Source organism: Phaseolus vulgaris, chromosome 5 (assembly GCF_000499845.2).
Source record: "Phaseolus vulgaris cultivar G19833 chromosome 5, P. vulgaris v2.0, whole genome shotgun sequence".
In the NCBI taxonomy this organism is placed as follows: domain Eukaryota; kingdom Viridiplantae; phylum Streptophyta; class Magnoliopsida; order Fabales; family Fabaceae; genus Phaseolus; species Phaseolus vulgaris.
The window spans coordinates 28,806,730-28,820,048 of record NC_023755.2 but is presented as its reverse complement, the minus strand read 5'-3'; the positions used below and the strand labels follow the sequence as shown (position 1 = coordinate 28,820,048).

Sequence of the window (13,319 nt, the reverse complement as noted above, 5' to 3'; positions counted from 1 at the left end):
ACCCACAAACGTAGATTCTTAGGTAAATTATTTACGAATCTACTACATTCGTATATAAATCTAACTAATGATCTATATAAATAATATTAATAATAATAATTATAATAATATGAGTATTAATATTATTTTTATGAATAACAATATTAGTTGTAGTATTACTAATATTAATATTAATAATAATATAAATAATATTAATAATAATATTAATAATAATGTTAATAATAATATGAAGAATACTAAAATTAATATTAATTAATATTATTTATTATTATATTATTATTCTTATTACTTTAATAATATTTTAAATAATATTATATTGATAATATTAATAATAATACTAATATTATTATAATAGTAATAATATTATTATTAATACGTGAATAATAATCTTCTGTATATAATATTGAAGTTACTTATAAATACAAATTTGTGGATAATGTATCCACAATTTAATATTTGTATGTAAGGTTAATAAGATTTATAGATAATATTTATATGTAATACCAACAGATAAAGATTAATGTGTAACAATTTGTGTGTAATTTTTAATTTTTTTTTGTAATAATTGAACAGTCCAAAAGTTAAAATTGATTTCCCCATTTTGTAATGCAGAATACTATATTAACTTTCAAAGAATACTATATTAACTTTCAAATGGTACAATTTGAAATTCCAATAATTTTTATATAACATATTGGATTAATCCAATAAGTATAATAGTTAAATTAGAAATCGTTAACCAAAGAAACATCCTTCAAGTAAAAAGAGAAACTTATCTTCCCTCCATATAATATCTTCATTTCACTATAAATCCAACAATATAATACACTCTACACTTCCAACAATACCACCAACACCATTATCAAAGACCCCACAAGCATGAACTATGTAAAAAGTCTCAAAAAAGGCACAACAGCACAATACCAAAACAAACAATACTCTCTAGTGCAATTTGATACCAAAAGGGTCAATTTGAGAATTTAAAATTCATGGAGATATTAGAAAAAAATGATATACTGCAAACCTCCACTCTAAGCATTATTGGCTGAATAAAAAGGAGGCCATTATAGAACAATTACGCTAATATGGCTTTCGTTTGGTAATTTCTTCATGTACGTTCATATTTTCCTTTTGCACCTCATACTTTCAAGAATATCGAAGTTACCTTTGACACTAGTTTGCTTTCACAGTTAGTTTTCAGTTATTCAATTTTATTTTATTTTTAATTTAGAATGTGAAATCTAGAGAACATTTTAAATTATAGAATCTAAAAATTAAAATTTGTGATTTTTTTTTAATTTCAGAATATGTGGAATATAAAGAATGTGCAATTCATAATAGAAAAATTTTAGTATGGAACTGCAATTAAGTATATTCTAAAATACAAATTTTGTAATCTAGATTGTACAATCAGAATGCAAATTTTGTGTTTAGATTGCACTATCAGAATGCAAATTTTGTGTTTAGATTGCACTATCAGAATAAAAATTTTGTAGTTCAGATTATACAATTAAATACAAATTTATATTTTAGATTGTAAAATTGAAAATGAATAATTTTGATATATTTTTTTTATATTTTAGATTGTAAAATTGAAAATGAATAATTTTGATATTTTTAAAAATATGGAGGTGCATGAGAAAATCATGGGTGTAAGAAGAAATTAAACCATCTTTTCCCAATTGGCCACCTTGCCAAATGATAATTACAATACTCATGTGTAATAATTCCACTATCACTAGTTTTAGAAATAAAAATATATAATAAGATATAGTTAAAGTATATATATATATATATATATATATATATATATAAACTTAAAAAATTATGCACACACGAGTATAAATAAATACATGCATATAAAAGTAGTATCTCCTTCTAAATTTTCAACTAGTACACACCATTACTAAAGAAGAAGGAAAGGTATAAGAAATCATTAGCAACATAAACAAATATAAATTTATTTAATTAAACTATATGTTTTAGTAAAAAGAAATAAACGCATTAAGAATAAAACAGTTACTAGACATACAAAATTATAACTTTTTTATTTTTTGTAGAAGCAGATATTAATATTAATTTGAGTGAATAAATGAAAAGAAATACCCGCAGTATATATATTCTTATTTTTTAAAAGTAATTTACAAACAATGATAAGATATTTCTATAAATTTCTTAAATATTTTTACAAACACTTGTGATAAAAGGTAAGTTCAAATAAGTTAGTTACTACAAGTCTTCCAAAATCTAGTCATATTTTATTGTGAGAGTTTTTTATACTTTTTTTGTGAAGGTATTTTCTGATACTATTTTATTTGAGAAAAGTACTGAGCTGTGGTATCATCACAAATTTAAAATAAAAATAAATAAAAAATAATAATTTTTGCGCAAACCGAGTGAGAGAGACAGAGAGCGCGGAGTTTTAGTTAGTATTGAACAAAAACTCAACGGAAAAGCTAACAGTTGAAGAAAAACTCCTTCTCCTTCGATCTATACCATTACATTTTCAATTACACTCTCAAATCTCAATCCTTCGGGATTTGAGCTTTCTCCTATTCTCCCCTTCATCTATCTTCCTCTTTTCTTTACCTTTCCATTTTCCGTGAAATTCCGCTTTCTCGCAACCATGATTTCCTCCAGCAAACTCAAATCCGTGGATTTTTACAGGTAACAATCTTCCTTTCTTCACATCTGTCTCTATTTTCTTTTCTTCCACAATCGTGCATTTCATGTTTTTGGATCACCTTGTTCGTTCAATCCATCTATATATTGAATGCACGCGCCAATCTTCAGTTGCAACGGTGGCTCCGTTAATTTGATCGTAAACGTGTAGTTACGGATTGCTTCATATAATGATTATTTCTCTCTCTGTTATTCGCTTAGTCATCTCTATATGTGGTTTCTTCGTGGCCTGTGACTCTCTGTTTTTGGTGTAGCTGTAAGTCAATTCAATTTGTTTTGCTTCTGTTATGAATTCCGTAAATGTTTAAAAGCGGTTGCAATCGCAGTTTCGTCGTTTTCTGTGATATTTGGAATATTATAGATAAATGTGATATACGGCCTCAATTGTGGCTACGGACACTCCAGAAAACTTGACGTTGTGGCTAACATGGCCGCGGATTAATTTGTGAGTTCTGTGTGATTCGGGGAAATGTGAAGCATAAGAGAACGACGATGTGGTATTTAATCAGTGTGTCTATATGCTAAAATGGAGGCAAGAAAATGGAGGATTTAGTTTTGAATTTTGTTTGGAGTGTGCACTGACCACTTTCTACGTTGAGGATATAGATAATCCAAATGGATATTCGTCTTTCTTAATAAAGACTTTTTCATATGCATGGAACCTTGTCAACATGTTCCACTTCATATACATGTATAAGGAATCAAGTGTTTTTAATTTTTATTAGCAAAGCCTCTGGATTTTATTGGTGAATTTAATTTTGAGATATTATACTATGGACCATGTGCTATCATCTCCGAGAAAATATTTAATGTTTTCACCGGTAGGGAGAAGCCTTTTCAAATACTGTGATATGCTACTTCGTTGTTTACTGAAAGTGCTAAATGTTTTATACTGTCAGTGACAACTAGGCTAATTTAAAATTGCACAAGAAATGGTGGTATATGTAGTCCACTTAGTGTATTTGTTACAATCAATTTAACTTTTAATTGTAAATATCCCGAGCCTTGCACGTTTTTTTCTCGGAATTCATCTAGTATGTGTGGAATCATGGTTTAAAGAGAGAAGATGTTTAAAACTGAAAAGTAGGATATGTTTAATAATATTTAAATAAATTTTTATATTTGAAAAGGAAAAATTAAGGGCCTGCTTGTCAGAAAAAAAAATATTTTGTGTTTTTATTTCTTGCTTTTACAAATATTTAGAAAATAGTCATTTTGTTTTTAAGTTGATTCCTATTTTGAAATAAAAATAAAGTGTTAATGTTGTAATTATTTGTGAAAACTGAAAACCATAAATGGTAGCAATTTTTTTTTTAAAACCTAACAAGAAAGAATGACATGTTATTCTTTGAGGGAGAGTGGAATAAGAAATTAAATTACTTAAGTAAAAGTACTCACATTATATACGGGTGGATTTCTGAATGCACATAAAATTATATTTTTGCTAATAAATGTGTCTACTGGTTGTCTGTCTGCAGAAAAATCCCAAGAGATTTAACTGAGGCATCATTATCCGGAGCAGGGTTATCCATAGTAGCAGCTCTCTGCATGGTGTTTTTGTTTGGAATGGTTTGTAGCTTTTACCACTAATGTTTATGTTTATCACATGTGAAGCCTTGATGCATGTGTTCTTGGATTGATATTAGGTCTCATTGTTAGAATTTACACTCATGCCTCAATTTGGTTGTCAAAATTCATATTGATTTATTACTTGTAACTGTGTTGCAGGAACTTAATAGTTATTTGTCTGTCAGCACCGCTACATCTGTTATTGTTGACAAGAGTAGTGATGGGGACTATTTACGTATAGATTTCAATATGAGGTAAAAGGCTAAATAGGCTTTTTTCTATCTTTGTATATAGCTTCATTGTTTTCTCCACATGGGTTTGATATACAGCGTAGAACTTGTGCTGCATAATATTTGTATACCATCACTCTTGTTATCAAGAAGAAGGCGTGTAACTCTCCACTTGAGAATCTACAAAGGGTACCTCTTAGGGGTTTGATAACTTGAACATTAAACTTTTGGTTAATTTGTTAAAGAAAATGAATTGTAATATGACTTTTTATTAGACAGAAATTATTTCCTTCGAGAGGTTTACTTACCTATTAATTTTCATATATACACCTCTTTCTTCCTTTCAAGCTTCTTTTCAAACTGGAATTGGGATGGGAAGATAAAAAACTGGAACCCTGTTTGAATTATTTTTATATATTTGATATGGCGTGATGGTTCATGAAAGTGACATGAAATCAAGGGTTGCCGCGGTGATTATTGTGTTTTATATGTTTCATTATGATTTTTATGACGGTGATCATTGTGTTCTATTCATACAACAACTATAGCTATTTATCGTATTATTCCTACTGTGTATTACTGTTTATGAACTTTCCTGTCCTGTATATATTGTTTCTTGCTGATGGCTTCAATTTGTACTGTAGTTTTCCTGCCCTCTCATGCGAGTTTGCAGCTGTTGATGTGAGTGACGTGCTGGGCACAGTAAGTTTTAGTTATTTCCTTTCGATCACCTCTTAAATATTTATGCTTTTGGTTTAAGAAATTGTACTTTGGTTTTTGATTAGTTAACTTAATGTGTCATATACTCCCTGAGTTTACCAGCAATAAAATAAATATCTCCATTTATTTATTTGTTCCATTTGTTTAACGTAATAAGTTCATATATATTCATTAACAATGAGTGGCAAAGAATTGGCTAAACATGAGGATACTATTCACGGAAGGTACTTTTTATAATTTTGTGAATTCAGACCTAAGGAACCTGTAGTTATCCACTAGGAACGTTGTTAATTGAATCTTGTAGAAATTTCAGTGTTATTAAATAAACATACGTTTAGCCTTCAGAACATTTGTTCATTAATAGATTTTCAAAATTCTATATGCTATTTTCCCTTTAAATGTGAAGCCAGGGCACTGAAATATAAGTACTTCAAATAGATTTGGTACTTCTTTACACACTATTCCTTACGTTCCAAATGACAAAATCCTCATCTTTTTATGAATTTTATGATTTCCTGTGCTATAATTCCTTCTAGTCTCTGTTTGTTGATATTTCATCCTTGTCCTTAATTTGCGACCTCTTGTTTTCAGAACAGGCTGAATCTAACGAAAACAATTCGGAAGTTTTCTATTGATTCAAATTTAAGATCCACTGGTAACGAGTTCCATTCAGAACCAACTACTACTAACATAAAGCACGATAATGAACAACATGAAGAATCCATTGGAGGTGCTCTTGAACTCACAACAGATAATTTTGATAAATATGCTCACCAGTAAGTGTGTTAATCAAGAAATTCATTCATTTGATGTTGTTTATATTTTTTGAGTTTCAGCTATATGAGAGATGAATAGTTCTTTCTCTCTTATGTCTAGGACTGAACAATATTTTTGTACCATTAACCCCATTTTGGGTAACCTTTTGGCAGGTTTCCAATTACAGTTATTAATTTTTATGCTCCTTGGTGTTATTGGAGTCAACGATTGGTAATTATTTTATCTTCATTTCTTGTTTCCTCATTAGTTCAACAAATAAGGGGTTCCTCGTGTCTTTATTGTTGTCTAAAATACATTAACTTTTCTGTTTCTACTATTAATAACTTTTTATTCCTTAAGAAATAATCGTTCGGTTAGGTAGATACAATACAGTAGAGATAAAGGCTAATTTGAATGCTTACTGCAATGCAACCTCATCAACAAATACACTTTAATGGTGACTAATGCAACTTCATGATGCAGAAGCCTACATGATATGGCATTCGAAGGTTGTAAGTGCTGCACAATGCATGTAATATGCCTATATAAGATGATTGATGAATTACTAAGTTGTGATGAAAGAAATCATGTAGAAGTTGTTCTGTTTAACGTTTAAAGTTTTTTATGACACTTTCATCATCTCTTTTCTTTCAGAGACCTTCATGGGAAAAAGCATCTAAAATAATTAAAGAGAGGTACTTTAAATTTTACAGTGTTTTTCTCATTCCTAGAAATTACACTTTAATAATTTGATGTCTTATTTGTACGATTGCGTTTTTATGTAGATATGATCCAGAAACGGATGGTCGTATTGTTATGGGGAGGGTAGATTGTACTCAAAATGGAGAATTGTGCAGGAGGTACCCCTTTTTTAAGAATTCAGTTTCTTACTTGCAGCTGATAATGTGCTTGATCTTTCTGTGGTATTTATTGATAATTTAGGTTTTCTATCGTTTATAATTTTACTGAAACGTATATATATCATTTTGAAAGTTTTTCCGTGGCTTAAAGTACAGAGATAATATAGTTATAATAAAGGCAGGTACGCAGATGGATTGGTGAAAACAATGACTATAGATTTAAACTTTCTGGCAGTAGAAAATAAGAAGAAATCAGAGAATAACTCCTTATTGTTTTAAATTTCTAGTCAACTAGAGATATAGTAAATTTACAATATATATAAATGTGGATAACTCTCATCTTACAAACTGGTTAGGTAAGATTGAATTAAAATTAAACTTTATATTCTAAGATGATATTAAATATTTTTCTTTCCAGTTTTTGTTGAGAAATTTATTAAAGATTTGATATTAACTAAAAATATATCCAAAATATAGTATATTAAAGGTAGTAATATTCACCTTAGAAGCTGATCTTTTATAGTTAAGTTTAATCTCAAAATTGAAGAATTGACATCCAACACTGTTGGCTAGAGTTTTAGTATTGTGGACGATGTGCAAAAATAATTATGTGTAGGCAATAGAAAATGGACTTTATTTTTCAATTTTACCATTATTAAAAACGTGCTTTTCATCGATTAGTGTCACCTATCATCACTCGTATTAGTTATTACGTAGGGGCAATTCAAGGCAGTGGGATAGATTTTTCAAACTGGATGAAAGAGAGAAAACAATGGAAGGATTTGAAATGTAATATTAAACATTTAAGTGACTCCAAATTAGAACATTCAGAATTGAGTGATTGAGTGAGTTTTGCTCACCCCAACCTTGAATCGGACTTTCAAAAAAAGGTTGTTGTTTGACTTTTGGATGTTCAACTCATCCATGGCGATACACAGTTCTCCAATCTTGAGTCTGACTAAACGAAAAGACTTAATTAGTGTTAGTTCTAGAAGCTTCCATCGGAACTCTCAAACATAGCATCGTTTCAGAGTGGGAAACCCCTTAACTGTCATGTCTTCTACATGGTTAGGCGGGATTGATGCGTTGTGCGAGCGGTTACTTGGAACAAAGGCATGTGTAGTGTTACAAGGCTTTAATAAACCACCGTAAGTAAAATGCCTTGGTCAATTTTGTTTTAAATTAAAAATAGGTTGACCTTTAACCGAGAGATGTGTATATCTTTCAACCAATTGATCGGATAAGATCATGCACTATCCTATCGTTCATCCTTTAGCATTTTATGATTGACTTGAGTCCTCGTAAGGCCGAACTCCAGCTGAGTTAGAGTTGTTTTGTGAAAACATTTTATGGTCAACCTTAGTTTTTCTAAGGCTAGAATCCAGTTGAGTTGGAGCTGATTTGTAACGATATTTTATGGTTGACCTTTGTTCTTCTAAGACCGGACTCCATTTCAACTAGAGTCGTTTCATGAAGATATTTTATGGTCAACCTCAGTCTTTCTAAGCCCGAACTCTAGTTGAGCTAGAGTTGTCAACTAGAGTTGTTTTTGTGGCGATATTTAAAAGTCGACCTAAGTCCTTTTAAAGTCAAATTTCAGTCGAACTGGAGCTGTTTTGTGACGATCCTTCTAAGGTTGGACTTCAACCAAGCTGAAGTTGTTTCATGGAGATACTTTATAGTCGACTTTAGTCCTTCTAAGGTCGAACTCCAGTCGAGCTGGAGCCATTCATGGTTATATTTTATAGTCAACCCTAGTTCTTATAAGGCTAGACTCTAGCTAATCTAAAGTTGGTTTATCATAAACTTGTTAATGAGTTAGTCATGTTTTAAAAAAGAGTATTTATCTTCTAGATATTTAAAATTCTATAATCATTACAACTAAATTTTAAAATATTTTCAAACAAACTATTTTGTTAAAATAAAAAAAATATTTATATTGAACATATATTTAAATTTAAACAATACAGTATATATTCCATAAAATGTTTATTAATTTTTTTATGAAATCAATCATTCGATTATTGTCTTAAAATATAATATTTCTTTTATATCATATGTATAAAAAATAAATTATTTATTAATTATTTTAAGGGTAATGTAATAATTCTAGTATTAGTAAACAATTTTAGAGAATGAAAGAAGAGACAACAAATGTATTTACGAAAACTCTTCATGATTGTGAAATTATGAAATTACTTTCATTGTCCTTCTATGTTGCAAGTTCTACACAATTCTTTCTCTTGAGATCAGAAATAGAGAAACAATTGAAACTTTGGTCTTACATTACTTCTTAGAGGAAAAAAAGAGCTTCATTCTCTCTCTTAAAAGCGATTGCAAATAGGTAAGGACAATGATGAGTTATTTAAGATTGCAAATAGGTAAGGACAATGATGAGTTATTGTTGATTATGAAGCTCAAAAAGTGACAATTATCACAAATGACTCGCATTATTACATTAGGTTTTTTTAAAGAAGAGTGTCGAGAAATATTTCACTGACCTTACGGTGTGCACTAATGTTATGGTTCAAAGCTTAAATGACTTTAATGTTCTAGTTCAAAGATTAAGTGACCTCAAATTAGAGTGTTCAGAATTGAGTAAGTATACTCATAGTTAAAAGTTTATTTTATAAGTCCTAGTTAGTTGTTTTGTTATGTAATCATTAAAGTTTGTATTTTCCTCAACCAATCTCAAGTACCACAAGTAAATATTTTCATGATTTTTGCCTATGAGTAGTTTTATTGAATCCTCCATTTGTGATTAGGCAGACCCTATAACAAACCTGTTAGATAAGTTACATTCTATTTTAATAGGAGATAAGACTTATTAACAATACATAGCCCCCAATCTTAAGTCGGACTTGATGAAAAAGCTTTCAAAAAAGGATTTTGTTTGAGTTTTGGATGTTTGACCCAATTTAGGAAGGGCACATAGAGAAAAGAAACGGGACAATAGTCTCTTTTAAGTCTTAACTATTTGATGTGTAATGTGTTACATGTGTTGATATGATCATAAAACTTAGAGCTCTAACCCTTGTTTATACTAATCATATTCCTACTATATGGGAACCAGTTCTAAAAGAGTATCAAAGATATGATCAGGATAGCCTTGGAGATTTCCATATATTCTAACAAAGATATTCGTTCTCTTGTCATATAATGTAATGTATTATGTCATTGCATCCAGGAGATTAGAATCATGTCAAGTTCATGGATTATGACCAAACAAATTTATGATATAAGTTTATAGATATATGCTTAGTTTACTGTAAAGATGGAGATAAGCTTTGACCATACTTATAAATTGAGTTTGATTGAAAGTAAACGTTTGTCATTTTTGCTAATTTTGCTATTTTTCCTCGTCTTTTTTGCTATTCATTCCAATATCCAGCCATCATGTACAAGGGTATCCTTCAATTCGTATCTTTCGAAAAGGAAGTGATGTAAGGTAACACTACAAGATCTTTTACACTTCTTTTTTGGGAAACATACTTGTATGCATGCGATTTGTGAGGTATTATATGCTTGTTTATTTGCTCAGTTATATTACCTTTTTTTCCATGAGTGTGACATATAGTTTTTTTCCTTCCAAAAATTATGGGAACGGTTCTCAAATCTTGTATAGAACGGGAATAATGATTAAAGACCAATAGTAATGAAAGAAAATTTGGGAGAATGCAAGGATGTCTGTTTGGAATAGGTGGACCAGCTTAATTTTAGAAGGAAGATCATATGGTAATTTGTGATGTTAGTCATGTCCTATATAGTAGTAATGAAAGGTAACTTGGTGCTGCTGCTGATACTTTTCCTTCTTGAACATCGTAGCCGTGAATAGTTCTATCTGGAGGCAATCTCAATTCAACGAAATCAACACGATCAATATCTAGATAGCTATTGTTTATGTACATTCGGAATATTGAACCTCTTTTGTCAGTGATTGGGGTTTTAAAGTTTTAGATTTCTGATCATATCTAATCTTCTTTCCTATTTCAGGACTGACCATGGACATCATGATCACGAGTCCTATTATGGTGATCGCGACACAGATAGCCTAGTCAAGGTAAACATATATGTAGTTTAAAAATTAGCAATATTTGAATCAAGTTTAACTTGAAAGAGTCTACCCAATGCCTTTTAATGTAATCGAACAACACCTCTTTACCATTAGAGTGAAAAATACCTGATATGAAGTATCTCACCTGCAGACAATGGATAATTTAGTGGCGTCTCTCCCTACAGAATCTCAAAAGTCACATTCGGGGGATAAATCCAATCTGGCGTCACACATAAAAAGACCAGCACCATCATCTGGGGGATGTAGAATTGAAGGATATGTGCGTGTCAAGAAGGTATAGTTCTCTATGGATAAATTAACCTTCTACAGTAATGTAAAAAAGACTCCAGTACTTCCTTGTTTTCAGTGCGAGGATGAACAAACATTCACATTGCTCTGGAAATAACTGATACATTTGGTTCCTACCTTGTTTTTAATTTGTCCTTTGCTTTTAATAGAAGCTCTTGTTTTTTAATATTAAAATAACAAAAACAAATTGTACAGGGGATGACCTCCTATTCTTTTAAAAAATATACGTATATTATGCTGAAACAGAAGCTATTTTGCTCTCTGCAGGTTCCTGGAAACTTGATCATCTCAGCTAGATCTGATGCCCATTCCTTTGATGCTTCTCAAATGAACATGTCACATGTCGTAAACCACTTATCTTTTGGAAGGAAAGTGTCACCTAGGGTTATGAGTGATGTGAAGCGCTTGATACCTTATGTTGGTAGCAGCCATGACAGGCTGAATGGCCTGTCATTTATCAACACTCGTGATTTTGGAGCAAATGTTACTGTAAGTTAATATTTAACATAAAAAGCTCTAACTCGTTAACTTTTTTATTCGTGAATGTGACTTTTTATGGTTTGTATCAGCATATTTGATTATGAATGGAGAAGTTATATAGACCTGCATCTGCCAGAGCAAGAGGCAGTAGATATAGGATGCCCAGGGCCCGATGAAGTTCTATTCATTTTTTAGACTATACTACCTATTGTTCTCTATAAATTGCATTCCAGCACTTCTCCTTCACTCATAATCTGGAAATTTTTATACACTACTGAATGCTGCCAGACTTCTAGGATAAAAAATCCAGAAATAAATAAAAGCTATGGTAAAGTTATATGGACTGATTTCTAAAGCTCTCTAATCTTCAACCTTCTTAACTCTTTGTTTTGCTATCTAAAATGTGTGAACTTGTTGAACCTAAAGATGTTTGGGTTTTTGCATGCATCTGTAGTCTCTGTTTGAAGCATCGAAAAGGATAACAAATGAAAAGAAAGCAACATTGAGGTGGAGGCAATAAATCCATTTAGAAGTTCCTTCATTAGGTTTTAATATCCTCTTCAGAGATAACACAACTTCTAATACGATCTAATCTTTTGGTGACTTTAAACATGGTTATTTCTTTCATGGATGTTTGATAACTACAGAAAATATGAGCGCATCTCCGATGCTTGGAGATTTATTTACACGTTTATCTGATATCTGTGGGCTACAGATGGAGCATTACCTTCAGATAGTTAAAACAGAGGTGATAACAAGAAAAGATCATAAATTAGTTGAGGAGTATGAGTACACAGCGCACAGCAGTGTGGCACAGAGTTTACACATTCCTGTTGCTAAGTTCCATCTTGAGCTCTCCCCCATGCAGGTCTGCTAATGGAGATTATGGAATTTGAATAAGTTTCCACTTTCCTTTATAATTTTCAGTTGGTTTACATGTTTATTTTTTTGTGAGCAGGTCTTAATAACGGAAAATCCGAAGTCCTTTTCTCACTTCATTACAAATGTGTGTGCTATTATTGGGGGCGTTTTCACGGTTTGTATCTCATATTGTGGTTCAGTACCTGTATTGTCCTCTATTTGTATGGTTGATGAGTCTTCTTGGTGCTTTTCAGGTTGCTGGAATTTTGGACTCGATTTTGCATAACACTATTAGACTAATGAAAAAAGTTGAGCTTGGCAAAAATTTTTGATAGATAGTTGTTGACAATATATTATAGCATAGGAATGGTGATTTCGCCAGATCCACTTTAGCGAGGAGGTTTTTTGGCAGATTGTTATCTATAGATCCACTATAAAGCATAAAAATATAATATTTTTTTAGTTTTTTATTCAGTTAAATGATCATTACATGGATTGGGAACTCCATAAATTCATCATGTATTTTGCCTCCACTAATTTTTTGTACTGTTATGTTGATAACATAATGTTGCTATTGTATTGGATGATTAATGATTTTGAATGAGATATTGGGACTAAATTGATAAATGTTACCTAAATGGTTAAAATGAACAATTTGATATGCTCCCTTGTGCCACCTAAGGGCGTGTTTGGTTCTACAATGTTAGAATACCTGAAGTTATAAAAAAACGTAATATTTTTATTTAAAAGTTTCGTTCAAGATTAAACGCACACGCACTAGAGGGTAAATAATCGAAA

At 30.8% G+C, this 13,319-nt stretch overlaps 1 protein-coding gene across 2 annotated transcripts; it reads left to right on the top strand.

Moving 5' to 3' along the window:
* The first annotated feature begins 2,458 nt into the window (after positions 1–2,458).
* Positions 2,459–13,028, top strand: LOC137834474 (protein disulfide-isomerase 5-3-like). Of its 2 annotated transcripts, XM_068642516.1 has the most exons (15): positions 2,459–2,667; positions 4,161–4,251; positions 4,411–4,505; positions 5,126–5,183; positions 5,793–5,977; positions 6,131–6,188; positions 6,612–6,652; positions 6,743–6,817; positions 10,209–10,265; positions 10,811–10,877; positions 11,023–11,166; positions 11,448–11,669; positions 12,376–12,528; positions 12,619–12,696; positions 12,776–13,028. In XM_068642516.1, exons 1-15 carry the CDS (start codon positions 2,627–2,629, stop codon positions 12,851–12,853), a joined length of 1,443 nt encoding a protein of 480 aa, XP_068498617.1. In that variant the 5' UTR covers positions 2,459–2,626; the 3' UTR covers positions 12,854–13,028. The 2 variants fall into 2 exon arrangements, with proteins under 2 accessions (XP_068498617.1, XP_068498618.1); XM_068642517.1 differs by having other exon boundaries at positions 2,475–2,667; positions 12,619–12,947.
* The last annotated feature ends 291 nt before the right edge of the window (positions 13,029–13,319 follow it).